Source organism: Alexandromys fortis, unplaced genomic scaffold (assembly GCF_014885135.2).
Source record: "Alexandromys fortis isolate MF-2015 unplaced genomic scaffold, M_Fortis_MF-2015_v1.1 scaffold_324, whole genome shotgun sequence".
In the NCBI taxonomy this organism is placed as follows: Eukaryota; Metazoa; Chordata; class Mammalia; order Rodentia; family Cricetidae; genus Alexandromys; species Alexandromys fortis.
This window is the reverse complement of record NW_026068221.1, coordinates 157903-172264: the sequence shown is the minus strand read 5'-3', so window position 1 is coordinate 172264 and position 14362 is coordinate 157903. Positions and strand designations below refer to the sequence as shown.

General features: G+C 46.6%; 1 protein-coding gene across 1 annotated transcript in view; it reads right to left on the bottom strand.

The window, feature by feature from the left end:
- Positions 1–14362, bottom strand: part of Drp2 (dystrophin related protein 2) — a 51392-nt gene that overhangs the window by 19623 nt on the left and 17407 nt on the right. Inside the window, exons 2-8 of the mRNA XM_050130576.1 lie at positions 12796–12973; positions 8595–8758; positions 6498–6654; positions 5537–5657; positions 3085–3353; positions 2559–2705; positions 2025–2103 (exon numbers count right to left, since the gene is read on the bottom strand). Coding sequence (XP_049986533.1) covers positions 2025–2103; positions 2559–2705; positions 3085–3353; positions 5537–5657; positions 6498–6654; positions 8595–8758; positions 12796–12912 — 1054 coding nt within the window. The 5' untranslated portion in view covers positions 12913–12973. The remainder of the gene's footprint in view (positions 1–2024; positions 2104–2558; positions 2706–3084; positions 3354–5536; positions 5658–6497; positions 6655–8594; positions 8759–12795; positions 12974–14362) is intronic.

Below are 14362 nucleotides of genomic sequence, written 5' to 3'. Positions count from 1 at the left end.
ATTTTATGTGACTGCTTTGCCTGCATGTATGAATGAGTGTGCACCACTTGTGTGCTTAGTGCCACAGAGGCCAGAAGAGGGCATTGGATCCCTTGGAACTGGACTTAGAGGTGGCTAGGCCTTGCCATGTGAGGGCTAGGGATTGAACCTTTTTCCTCCGCAAAAGGCAGTACTCTCCAGTCCATCCTGCCACCCGCCCCACCCCACCCCCAACAGACTTTCTCTGTGTAATAGCCCTGACTGTCCTGGAACTCACTCTGTAGACCAGGCTGGTCCCGAACTCACAGAAACCCACCTGTCTCTGCCTCCTGAGTGTTGGGATTAAAGGTGTGTGCCGCTGCCTTGGCCATTCTTATGTTCTATCCTTCCTCAAAGGTAGTTAAACATAAAAGGAAGTAACATTCACTTCCAACTGTTAACAGCTCCCAGGGAGAGACACTCACAAGAAACACACTGCTCCTTGATGTTGGGACAAGAGAAGGGGAAGAGGTTGTCACTGATGCCCTTTTGAAGCAGACACAGGGCTGGAATATAACCCTAATATTCAACTTAAGCAAATCATCTTTTTTACCTGTCCAGCTGCATGTTACTGGACTGCCCTTGTGGCTATGAACTACAATTGTGTCACGAGACTTAAAGCCTTTCCCCTCTCAGATCTGGGGTTGGGGGAGAGGAGGTGGTACTACCCATCTATCTCTCTTTTATCAAGCTCTCTTTCAACCCTCTGTCTATGTCACTGAGATCTTAACGGGAAGGCTCAGCTCACCTGGCTTACCTGCTCACTCAGTGCAATTTTTCTGAATATAGGAATCCTCTGCAGATACAACTATGTGGAACCAGCTATAAGGCAATAGTTCTAACCACGTTTATTGAGCTCTTTCTACATGCCAAATACTATGTTCGTGCCTTGTATGGACACCTAACTCTCCTTTTTGTATATTTTTGTCACCTCCATTCCTACCTCCGTGGTCTAGGACAGTGTCACCCTTCACACGGACTATCGTACAGCACATTTTGAGAGCTCTCTCTGTTCCCACTCTGGTCCCCGACAATGTATTCTGAACATCACGCTGAGATGGAAGTCAGATCATGTCACCCCCACTCTTCAAACTCTATCAAGAATCCTCTGTTCCATCTGGAATAAAATCTCACGGTCTTAACTTTTACCTGCAAGGCCTATTGAGCCATTTCTCTGGTCTTTCTTCTGCGTTTTTCTCCAGAGGTCTCCTGGCTTCTCCTTAGCACACCTCTGGATCCCCCGCTTTCAAGGCCTTGCATTTCTGCCTCATGTGCTCCTTCAGCTATCCATGTGGTTATTGCTTCACTGCCCTTAGAACTCTGTAAAGCTGCCACCTTCTCAATGGGAGCTCTTCCTACTAGACACATGCTTTATTCTCTCCTGGCCTTTAGGACGGTAAGACTGTCACCCTCCACTTGGGACCTCTTCAGTGGCTCTTTTCTTTAAGTCTATTCCTCCCTAGGCATGCCTTTCTAGCTTTAGTCATATTTTCCATAGCACTCGCCACAGATTTCTCTTACACTTGTTTATTGATTCACCTATGACCTGTTTCCTCCACTAGAATGCAAGCTGTCCAAATCTAAGGTTCCTGTCTGTGTGTTTTTTCCCACCAACATGGCCCCTGTGCCCAGAAAAGTACCAGGTTCACAGCAAAACTGTTGCACAAATAACCTTATTTAATATTTAAAACCTTATTTAATATTAAAAAATTAATAAAAATATATTAAAAGAACTAGGAAATCTTCCCCTTTTCAGATGGGAAAGGTGAGGTTAAAAAAGATTACACCTTTTTTTTTTTCAGATTTGCACAGCCTTAGAGTAAGACTCAGCTCTCTCCGACTAAGGAGGTTGCTCTTCCTACCACCACACTACAGAGCCTTTTCCTTATTGCTTCTTGGATGCCGAGATATACTGGGCTTCCACCAGACCCCCTAGTGGACAACAGCAGATTCTCTTGTCAAATGGCTGAGGTTCTGCTACATGAAGTCTAGTTTGTCTCACGTACTCGAGAGGAAGTGCTGTGACCCAGGCCCAAAGTCCCGGTGGGCATCCTGGAGCTGCTTAAGCCTCTCAGCAACTGACGCCTGCGGGAAGAACAGCGGGTTACTTCCAGCCATTCGGTGTGGAATCTGCAGGTGCTTCCAAGAATCTTTATGAGCTCCCTCACAGGCCGCCCTTTCTCCTGGTCCAGTTCCATCACAGCCACCCAACTCCCATCTTCCTCTTGCATTGATAAGGATGGGAGAACAGCCTCACTAGTTCTGAGCCATGGTAATTCTCTCCAGTCTAACCAGTGTACTGAAATCTAGACAAGCACCTCTCATTCTTCTTGTTCAACCACTTCCCACAACTTAGAGTTTGAGAAGTTTATTTCCTGACTCCTAATTCTCTACTATTCTTTTTTTTTTCTCTACTATTCTTTTTCTGTGTAGGTTTCACTTCCAAACCCATGGTATCCTTTAGGCCTGCATACACTTCCCCCCAAATCCTGGCCATACCAAGATGCCTCCCCAAAGCTCATTTCAGGAGGCTCCTCTACCTGGAGCTGTTTCCACCGCATGTTGATCTGTTCCAGAGCCCTCGAGTTCTCCATTGACAGATGCACATCAGAAATGGCAAGCTGGTGGGCCAAGTCATTCACTAACTTCACTCCATCTTTCACAGGAGAGAATTCTTCTTTGAATAGCTAGAAAGCCAGAACCCAAGTACCACAGCAGACAGAGAGTAGGAGAGAGGACACATTACTCATTCACCAGCCCTTCCCATGGAGAGCTCGAGTCTCAACCCCACTACCCAGCTACTTGGCTGTTTGTGCAAGAGACTAAGACATGAGTGCTCACTAGCCTTACCCTTTGATTCTATTCATTTCAGAAAAGCAGGGAAAGAGAAAACAGAAGCACAGAGGTGGCGACAGGCAAACTAGCCCCCAATCTAGCCCAGAACTAAAAGAGGGTCAGCTGCGGTCCAGACCAACAAGTCTCAGCAGAAGGAGAATCGGCACTGTGAAAGGACTTCGGGTCATGCAGCAAGGGCTGTAGTCCGGGAAGCAGACCTACATTACATACCTTGATGGCTTGGATATGGTCTGGGAGGGAATCAATGAAGAGATCCCCAATGGGCTCCCAAGTGGCTCGGACTCCCTCTGCTTGGGTCAGAGTACTGCTCAGTTCCTCCATTGTGCCTTGGATCTCCAACAGATGTTCCAGAGTATGCTCAATGTGGCGATGCTGGTCCACACAGCGGGCTGTCAGCTTCTCCCATAACTCACTGGCCACTGTTGCCTGCTTCCACACAAAGCGGCTAAGATTCTGAATTCGCTGTCTGGGGGAGTTATCTGTGAGTACAATCAGGAAGCCAAGTCAAGCTATCTTGACAGAGGCAACCCAGAGGAAGACTAAAGCAAAGTCATCCTTTTATACGTGTGCACGCTTGCCTGTAATGTGGGGTTAGGGACACCAGTGTGTGCCTGTTTGTATATGAATATTCATATTTACATATATATATTTCCATGGCTGAGCTCCTTTTGTATATTCAGAAATTTAAATTCTTACTACATTTACTTATGTATTTATGCATATATATTTATTTTGTCTGGTCGTGTGTGTGTGTGTCTTCTACACGCCTGTGTGGAGGTCAGAAGTCAGTGTGCTGAAGTTGCCTTTCTCTTTCTACAAAGTGGATCCCAGAGCTCTAACTCAGGTTGTCAGACTCTGGGGCAAGCACCTTTAACAACAGAGTCATCTCACTGACCCACATTCAGTGATTTTTTTTTTAAAAAATTAAACCATTCATCTTGAGATTATTATAAATTAGCTTTTGGTCATAAGAAAAACCACGGCACCGGGTGGTGGTGGTGCATGCCTTTAATCCCAGCACTCGGGAGGCAGAGGCAGGCGGATCTCTGTGAGTTGGAGGCCAGCCTGGTCTACAAGAGCTAGTTCCAGGACAGGAACCAAAAAAAGCTATGGAGAAACCCTGTCTCGAAAATCAAAAAAAAAAAAAAAGAAAAGAAAAGAAAAAAGAAAAAGAAAAACCATGACTATTTCCTGTACCACCCTTGACGACATGGTAATGTCCGTAAAGTGACAGCATCATGTCACAGCCAGGGTTTGGGCACTGATATAATCTGTCAATTTTGTTCAGAGTTCCCTGATTTTACTTTTACCAGTATTCATTTTTGTGCAAGTGCACACACACACACAGAGTTCTATGCAGTTTTATCATGTGTTGCTTCATGAATCTACTGCCACATGAAGCCATTTTAGTCTCCTCCCACTTTTGCATTAAGGTTTTCTCACTTTTAAATGGTAAAATAAATAATGAAGAACACATTTTAAGACGTGTGAGGAGGTAAATCATCCAGTCCTATTCACACACCCTCAAGGGGTGATTGAGGCACTGGTGTCTGCTGTTCACCAAAATCCAAAGAAAGGCAGCCCCAGCCCAGGAATCTGGTATAACGTGCCAAGCTTTTCTACTCGGACTCCTCAGTTTTAGGTTTCCTCCTGGGCCCTCAGACTTCCTGCTGGAAGAAGACTCAGAGTCTATCGTCGCAAGTTACGTGAACTTGCCTTATTCTCTCTGGAGCTTGCCCTATTTGAGGCCCATTGAGCAGCAAGTTATGTTCTAACCGAGAGACCAGAAATCAACTGAGCCTGTGAACAGAATCTACAAAGGACTCCACTAATGAAGGCTTCTTTCTGGTCTATTCACTTTGTGTGGCCGGGCTAAGGATTCTTCCTGGAGGTGTTTGCTAGACTGCCACTCAAACTTAATTTCCATGGATGTCACACTGGCAGTTTGTTGGAATCAGGATGGAAAATGGTCCTCCCTATGAAGTCAGACCCAGAAGTCATCAGAGTCAGTATTGACAAGCCACAATCAATTTTTATCTCAAAGGTCATCATTACCTAACTTCTTCGGCTTTAAGATTGCTTTGTAGTTGCTGGCTGATAGCATTGCCAATGTCCCTCTATGTCAGAATAAATCAGATCTTTTCCCTAATGTTTTCAATTTGTGCTACATTCATTAGCATCTTCTGCAAATGTGAAGACAAAGGTGCAAATCCACATGGGTATAAGTACATCCCTGGGTTGTCACTCAAGGGACAAACAATGTTCCAAAAGGATACAAGGATATAGTCCTCTCATTCCCTTAAATTGCTTCAATTGACTTGAGGTTTTCCTTCCTTTCTTCCTTCCTTTCTTCCTTCCTTCCTTCCTTCCTTCCTTCCTTCCTTCCTTCCTTCCTTCCTTCCTTCCTAATATCTCATTGCAAGGCCACAAATAATACCCCGAAGAGCGCATACAGCTTTAGGACACGCGTTGGCAAGACCTGCTTCAGGTTCTTTCCGTTTTCTTACAGCTATGATTCTTATCCCCTTTTGACTTTGAGCTTACAGGAAAAACTACCTTTCTAAGTAGCGGCAAGAAAGGAGCCAGCGAAAGGCACAAAGTGTTTGCTTAGTAGTACTTACCACTCAAGAAGTGAAGGAAGACAGCAAGGCCACCTACCTACCTTTACTCTCAGAATCTGGCTCCTCTAATTCCTCAAACGGGTGCTGGGACAGGAAAGCCTGAGCCGATTCCAGCACAGAGTAGATATAGGGGCCCTTAGACTTGACCTCTTCCATAAAGGCCTGTAAAGGTTTGCAGCCAACCAGAAAAGAAAGCCTTTCAATCACTTCTATTTTATCTTGTGCCAACAACCTTTCTTCTCAAGATAACTTGGTCCTGTGGCATTACTAGGTATTTTAGGGTTACCCGGGGTGGAGGAGAGAGTATTAATCCTCCCCATAGGCTAGGAAGTCTACTAGTGTGCAAGGAGTCTGGCTATGCCATAGAGTAGAAGAAACACAGAGTGGATCTCAGCTTTCTAGAAGACTCATTGTGAGACCAGCCTGGCTTTTGTAATTAGTTTGAGTCTAGTCTGAGCTACATGGTAAGAGGCTAGCCAAGTTTACGTAGTAAAATCTTGTCTCAAAAACAAACAGAACCAAGGGATATTGATCATTTTCTGATTATAGAGGCGATGTCACAGGGATATTTAAAAGTTCAGAAAACTATAAATTAAAATTTAAAACTTACAGAATATTACAAAATTAAGGAGACGTACAGTTTTATCACCCAGAGCTAGACACTGTTAACGTCTTGCTGTACTCCCCCACCATGCCAGCTCTGTATATACACACACAGCTATGCACATTTTAGGGAACTGAGACCTCTAGTTATGTAGTTTGCATTTTAAACATCATAGTACGCTTATTTGTCCGTGTTCTCCTTATAAATTGAGGCAGGTTTAAATTGGATGACAAGACGTGGCGCACTCTGCGGATGGAGTGCGGGCCCCAGACTAGGACGCGGACCATCACCTACTGCTTTAGGTGTCTGAGGAGAACTGAGGGCCTATCTGTCAGGGTACTGGGAAGGGTACTTCCTGCCGAGAGGCTCCACAGCACACCTCCAGGAGTCCGACTTACCGCGTGTGTCTCCTTCTCCTGTTGTACCAGGGTCACATCCCCTTGTAGGGGCAGCTGAGCCGACAGCTCCTCATCCTTTTGACTGAGCCAATCAATAATCTCCTGGAGCGGGAGCTGAAGCTTCCCACTGTGGTCTGAGAAGGCCTCTAGGCGAGCGCTGCGTGGAGCAGTAAGACCAGCGATTCAATCACTTTTTAAGTAACAAAATCTATTCTTCCTTTAATACAGTACATGGATTCAAAGGAACTTCTCTAGCTGCAATGGAAGGAGGCCCAGGAGCCCCTCCTCCTTGTATCTACTTATGAACATTCCTGAGGTCCCACCACAAGTGTGCAGTATTTGAAACAGTGGTTGGGAGCAGTCCTATATTAAAAGCGTTTAAACCATCACTTTGTGGGTCTTGGTCACTTCAACTGCAAGTCCAGCACCATGCCAGGAAAGGTAAGAAACTGAGCAAGGACATTAGGGGTAATAGCAATCTGGCTGCCCCCTTGGCCTGACAAATCTGAATCCACTCAGCCCGCATAGGATGCTCTGCCCAGGAGAGAATGCAGTTGGTGGGAAGGGCAGGATGGATGGTTGAATATGGGCACAAACATGAGCAAGGATGCACGCAAATCTCACCAGCCCAAAGAGGCTCAAAAGATGATAAAAAAAAAAAAAAAAAAAAACACTGGCTACAGGTTGGAAATACAGAAGAAAAAAAGGTATTATATAATCACATATCTGTTTGTCCCCAACTCCCAAAGGTCTAATGATAGGAAGTTAGAGGCTGGTCAAGGCCTGCTACAGTTGCTAATCCCATTCCTCTTAGTTGGCACTAACAACTATCTTTGTCCACTGTTTCCCTGTACCTGAAAGGAAACTTTTTCTAAATTATGGTGTCAACTAGTTCTTTCAACAATCTTATCGGGTGGGCATTGTTATTTCCAAAAATGACTGTTCATAACTCAGACTTAAGTGACTAACGCAGTTCCGTGATCGGAAACAGGTCTACCTGGCACACAGCTCTGTGATCGGAAACAGGTCTACCTGGCACTACAGTCTGCTTTCTTCCAGCTTTTCAACACTGCCTCACCTCATCACAGACCCCGGGAAGCCACACTTTTGGGCTTTGGTGGTAGGAAATGGAGGTTTGGAAAGAATGAGACATACATAGAAGGGCAGAAAGAGAACATCATATAGAAATTGCCTTTAGGTTCTTACTGTCTTGCACCTGCCTGAGCTACTAAGCCATGGATGGAGAAGAGGACACAAAAAGACACAAGTGGGCTGGAGAGGCAGCTCAGTCGGTAGAGTGCTTGCTTAGCGGACACCAGTTGGATTTCCGTGACCACATGAATTGAACACGGTAGTTTATACCTGTAATCTGAATACTCAGATGGTGAAAACAGGAGGAACACAGGCTCTACATCCTCAGCTACATAGTGACTTTAAGGACAGTCTGGGATACGTGAGACCCTGTATCTAAATAAATAAATAAATAAAACAAAATACAAGAAAGGGGTGGGAGTACACAGATGAAACCCTCCATGGCTGGACAGTCGTGAGGAAGGAGAGGCAGGGACAATTGCTTCATTTTTCTTTACATATCAACCCTTTTAAGTTTAGAGAGCATTTTTCCATGTTATTTGGATGTTCATGGCAACCCTGTGAGGTATGGAGGACAGATATTATTTATCCCTCCACTTATTTCATTTTCTTAAGAAACAAAAGAACAAAGCCAGGTGTAGTAGTGCTGGCCTATAAGCCAAGCACTGGAAAGATAAAGGAAAGGTGATTCCGAGGTTCAAGGCCAGCCTGCACTCTACAGAGAATGCCGAGAGTGCCAAGCCTGCCACAGCTGCAATCTCCAGACAAAACCAAACTGAGTGGAAGCTAAAATTCAGAGAACTTGAGCAACTTACCCAAGATGACACGTAAAACAGGTTAAGATAGAAATGTCCTTACTTCTAACCTAGGATTCTTTCTCTGGTGCCAGAGAAAGATGGAAAGAAATAGCTAGCGAGGCTGACTGGGGGAGGGCACGCGAACTGCAGCGACCAAAGGAGCCCAATACTGTCCCAGTCAATCCCTAAAGTAACTGTTAATCCTTACCGGAGGTTGTGGGACTTCTTTTTTATTTCATTCCAACACAGATTCATGGCTGATGATTCCAGGTGGCCAATGGCTCCAACAGACCCGTTCAAGAGCTTTGGACTTAGGCAGGGATCCCCAGCACCATCCCAAGGAGGTACAGGGATGGTGACCGCAGCTCTAACCTAGACAGAAACACAAGAAGTCTGTGGTCCCTGGTCTTTTCCGTGCCCTGTTCTGTGCTAAGCATGGGACACGAGGGACCAAGATGAGAGAAAGTCTGGTCCCAGGGTCCAGAAATCCTGTCCCACTTAGTGTGGGTGTGTATTCAAGGGGTGAACTGCAGAAGGATTCTAGGGTCCCACTCACTGGGAGATCTTCTCTTGACACAGGCACAGAAGTGCCGAGTACTGCTTCCTTCACTACCTTCCACCCCTGGTGCAGCTAGAAATTTTGCCAGGATGACTGTGCAAATGGGCTCCTCATCCACTATGAAGCTGGTGAGATTTCTCCAAACATGAACAATCGTAGCATTCACACCGAGCTACAGACTCAGTCCACAGGACTCACACTTTACCCAGTCTTCCAGAAACTATAGCTGAGGGGCTATCCCACAAAGATTTGGAGGAAAGGCAGATAAGGCAAAGGAAGCGACCCATTCCCTGTATCCTGCTTTCCGATGGATCTAGGCCTTTGAGGTCACTTTCCATCAGTTTTAACCCACACTAGAAACCACAGTCAAGAAGCCTGGAAATCTTCCAAAAGGGCACTGGTCAGGAAGGTGAATATGGACTGAGAAAGATAGAAAGGAACATTCTGGATTTTGCACTAGAAAGGACTCTGACCAGTTTCGGCACTCGAGAGGCCCAGTCTGGAGATTGGGTTCTCAGTCTCAGTTTCTACTGTTGCTGTCCTGGACACTGGCAAGACCCAGTGAGAGTCCTGACAGGTCTAGGGGATCCTGGATCAAATCACCCATTATGAGCATAGAGCCCCAAATACCCAGCCAGGGGGCAGCAGAGGGTGGAGGGAGGGGGATTGTTGGAGGAGGGGGATCTTTACCTGATCCACCCTACCCAGAGAGACGAGCATGCTTGTCTGAGGGTCTACCTGTGTTTGCCTACCTAGCTGGCCCTCCTAGAGGCTGGGACTCCCCAATTCTCCCCTGATTCTTCCCCGATTCTCCCCCGATTCTCCTCTCTGCCTTAAAATCATACTTCTTACAAGACTCTTCAGGTGATTTAGGATACTAATCACCCCAGTAAAGCCCCAGTTCACAGCACAGCATGAAAGGAAAGTGAAGGAGCTGCCAAGTTCTGGGGGACAAGCTGAGAACTCAGTCACCCTACAGCCTGAGTGCTGACCCTACCTGTGCTGCCGGAGGAGTCCATGGCAGGACCTCGGAGCTCCATGACTTTCCCTCAGCGGGAGTCTGGACCCTGTGACTAGTGACTGCAGATAGGCAGAATCCCAAGGAGCTCTGAGCAAGCCCACTCAGGGAGACAGGCAGAGCTGAGCCAGGTCAGGAGGCGGGCTGGGGGGCTGCTACCCTGTTTGTTTACTGACCCCCCAGGAATCTGGAGGGGGCGGCCATGTCAGAGCCTACCCAGTGAATCAGAGCTTTGTTGTGGGGAATTCCGGCTCGCTCCCAGGCTGGCATAAGATGGGCAGGAGTGGGACTGGGCATTCCATGGTGCTGAGGAGAGGCGTGGAGAGGGCAGCCCCTGTTGACTAACTTTCCCTTTCTGTGGAAGACACAAAGCATTCACTGCCTCCGAGCCCAGCTCTGCCCTGAAGTGGACAAAAAGATAAGACAACTTTAGCAATAAGCTTTATTGAAGGCAATTTCTCCAAGCACTGATGGAGAGTGAGCTTGGGAAATAAGCCTTGCTCTGTCACGGAATGTCTGCATTGGGAAGCTGGGATGGCAGAATCCCTCTGCATTTGATTATCTTCCATGAGTGCAGAGGCCAGAAGACTCGCTGGAGGCCAGGGTGAAAACAAGGGAGTGCTTTGCCCTGCCTTGGAGGGGCAGAGGGAGAGCCATGACCAGTAGACCTCTGTACCCTGAGGACACACTGATGGGCTCTGGGCATCCCTTTGAACTCTAACGGAGGAAGAGGACAATGAAATGTAGCAGCTCCGTGAATAGAGCCAGGGATGGAGACGCCCCTGTGCCAACCTGTGCTATACTGGGTGGGATTGAGGGAAACCCTTTCCATTAAGGCACTGACTGAGGGAGGGGCAGAGGCTCTACTGGAAATGACCCCTAGTTTCCCTCTTTAGCAGACTTGCCTGGAAAAGGCTGACATTCCGGAGCTCAGCCCCCACCCCTGAGCACTTTCGGAAAACACAATGTTTATACCAAAAAAGCATTCTGTTCCCATTCCTGTTTATCTCCCACAGTCTTCTAGGCTTTCCACGGTTTCGCATTGTTTCCGTGCTGAGGGCCACCTACAGGAATAGCTGCAACAGCTGCCTGACCCTTTCTAGGGGCCCGAGTGGAGCCAAGCGAGATGACTGGGGGATGGCAGGGGAGGACAAGCCAAGAGCGGGGAGTGGCTTCTAGTTACAGGCATTACTTGTGTTAGGATAACTGGGCTAAAGCCAGTGTCAGAAAGTCCTTTGGACTGGGAATGCCCCAGAGTTGGAAACAGCCCCTTGTGACCCAGTCATGACCAAGCTGTCCTGGCTGTGTTTGGGAGAAGAACACACAATGAGCTGGGCGCCATGAGTGTTAGCCTTTCATGCCCTTCAGAGCTCTTTCTTCTTAGTTTCCTAATCCCTGTCCAGCTCCTGCATTGTTCTCTAGTGCCCTGTTCTCCCCTCATTTCCCCTCTGCCAAGGGCCAAGGACATTTCCTAGGCAAATCACGGAGAGGAATTGCTTTCTTCCCTTTCCCTATCACTTGCTTTCCCCTTGTGGTTTTTGTGGCTAAGATGCCTGCTGCTCATGCCACATCCAGAGGTTCTCTACCCACACCTCTAGTCCTTGAGACAATAACAGCGCAGGAAGGAAGGAAACCTACAGCGAAGCAGGACAGACTTGCTGTGCCGTTCACAACCACACACTCAAGCCCCCATATGCTCTGCCCGTGTAAGGAAGCTTGTTGGGAGGTAATGGACAAAGGACGTCTTTCGGAAAGACTCGGGCTTCTCAACACTACAACACTATGAGAGCCACACTCCAAGGAAGAGGTAGATTACTGGGTGATTCTAAATTGATTCTGGCTTTGAGAATATATTAGAGGAAGAAATTTTTCTCTTGCTAAATTCAAAACAAAAATGACTAATAAAGACCATCTCTTCATTCCTGTCTGGATCTTGACTTTTCCTTAGTTTTCCCCCAAATGATTTCCTAACAGCTGGATTCTCTCCCTATTGCTGTTCTCCCTCTTTCCTGTCACCCTACAGATGAACCTGCTGCCTGTGCCCCTAGAAAGGACTCAGACGGGCAGTTTGTCTGTACTCTGTAGAATACATTGTGCTTCCTCATGGCCCACAGTCTCCGGAACCCAAAGCATGGCGCGGAAACCCAGAGTAGTGCCTATGTCTCCCTAATTTCCAGACAGTTTCCCCGGGAGCTCCTTCATCGTCAGGAAAGGTGGGTTCTCTCTCTAAATTACTACCTCTCACCCACCTGCCAATATACAAACAGGCAGACAGACAGATACACATACACACACACACAGACATACATACACCACCACTATCGCTAATATCACCAGACTCCTAGCTGAGAAGAGAAAATTCTTAGCAGGGTTGAACCATGAGCTGCAAAGAAGATTGGAGACTTGAGATGGCGAGCCAAATGAGAGAGAGAGAGAAACCAGGAGACTATAAAGAACACTACTTAGAACCCAAGGCCAGGGAAGGATGTCTTTCTGACCTAAGGCATGCCCTGAAGTATCATTCTCTTTTAGGATCTCCCCCAGACCTCTAACCCGCAGAAGGTTAACATGGGATCGGTCCCCATTAGTCATATTGGGACTTTGGATTGCCTAACCTGACAACTTCCTTTGCTGTATGCCTCCACACCCCCCATCCCCCATTAACTAGCACATGGCTGATAAGGGACGGCTGCAGGAAGCTCTGTGCTATCTAAGGCTTTTCATTTACATGTCTTTCCTTGCACCGTAGAATGTACAGGCATCACATAGATTCACACAGATCCCACCTGTAGTCTTTTGACACGGGTGTTTCTTTTACTAATGGACACTTACCTGAGGCTGGGGACAGGTATTTCTGAGGCTGCTGCCGTGATGAAACCTGTCCGCAGCACGCCACTCATGACATCGTGGGAGGGTATAAGGGCATCCCTGCATGACCAAAGGTTGCATCAGAACCAAGGCTCATGGAGGGTAAGGGTTGCCAGTAGATCAACTCTTGAGCATCAAGCACCTGGAAGAGTAATATGGAGATATTTAGAGACAAGACTAGAAAAAGCCAATGAAGTCAGCATATCCTAACAGCTGTATGGACTAGCCAGCTATGCACATAAGTAGTCACAGATAACTGTGACTTATATACTAGTTCATCCCAGGCTACTGTGTGCCATAAAAGATTAATTACTAGCCAAGGAAGTACTATTGTTACCTATTCTGCTGTGTGATGAGGACACAAAGATGAATGACTATAAGATAGGCTGGAGAAGCAGCTAGTAATTATAATAAAATATTCATATGTCAAATACTAGAATTAAGGCTAGACTAGGTTAGGGGAGCACAAAGCATATCTGGGACCACCCAGATTCAGAGAGCCTGCATTTGAGGGCCTAAGGAGGTAGCTCAGTCAGTTAAGTGCCTGCTACATAAGCATGAGGACTATAATTTGGTCCCTAGAACACACACTTTCAAAAAAGTTGGGGGGGGGGTTGGAGGGATGGCTCAGCAATTAAGAGCACTGGCTGCTCTTCCAGAGGACCTGAGTTCAATTCCCAGCAACCATATGGTGGTTCACAACCATCCATAACCATACCTGGTGCCCTCTTCTGGCTTGCAGGCAGACATGCAGGCAGAACACTGCATACATAATATATAAATCTTTACAAAAGTATTGGGCATGTTAGCATGTGTTTATAATCCTAACAATGGGGAGGAAACACAGAAGATCACTGGGGCATTCCAGCTAGCCAGCCTAGCATACTTCCTGAGCTCTGGGCCAATGAGAGACTCTGTCACAGAAAAAGAACAAGAAAAAAGCGGCTCCTGAGGTTGACTTCTGGCTTCCATACAAATGTGTGCATATATGCACATGCTTCTGCACATACACATGAATCCACTTGAAATCACATGCATGTGTGCGTACACACACACACACACACACACACACACACACCAAAGAGAATTCATTTGTGATGAGCATTGGAGGCAGAGTTGCCTATGTAGCAAAGGGGAAAAAGGAAGACGGGCACTAACTGTTGACACCCCTATTTAAAGGGTGATCTCACAAACAGGACGAAGCAGACTCAGGTAACAGTGGAGTTCCCACACAGAGAAAAAAAATAGGGAGAATAAAGAGCATAAATGATGTGCTTTACTACTAGAAGTAGTGATGGGATGGAGGAAAGAAATAGATGAGGCCAAGGAGAATCCTTCCTGGTCATGTCAAGAAAATTTCTCGAGAGAAAATGTACTTTAGATGAATCATGGAAGAGAAGGGGGATTGCAGTAAGCAGAAAAGATAAAACCAAAAAGAATTCTCCAAACTGCACATAAAAAAGGCGTAGTGTGAGCAAAGAAGATAGGTGCCTGATTGGGCCGTGTCCTGAACGACAAACAAAAGATTCTC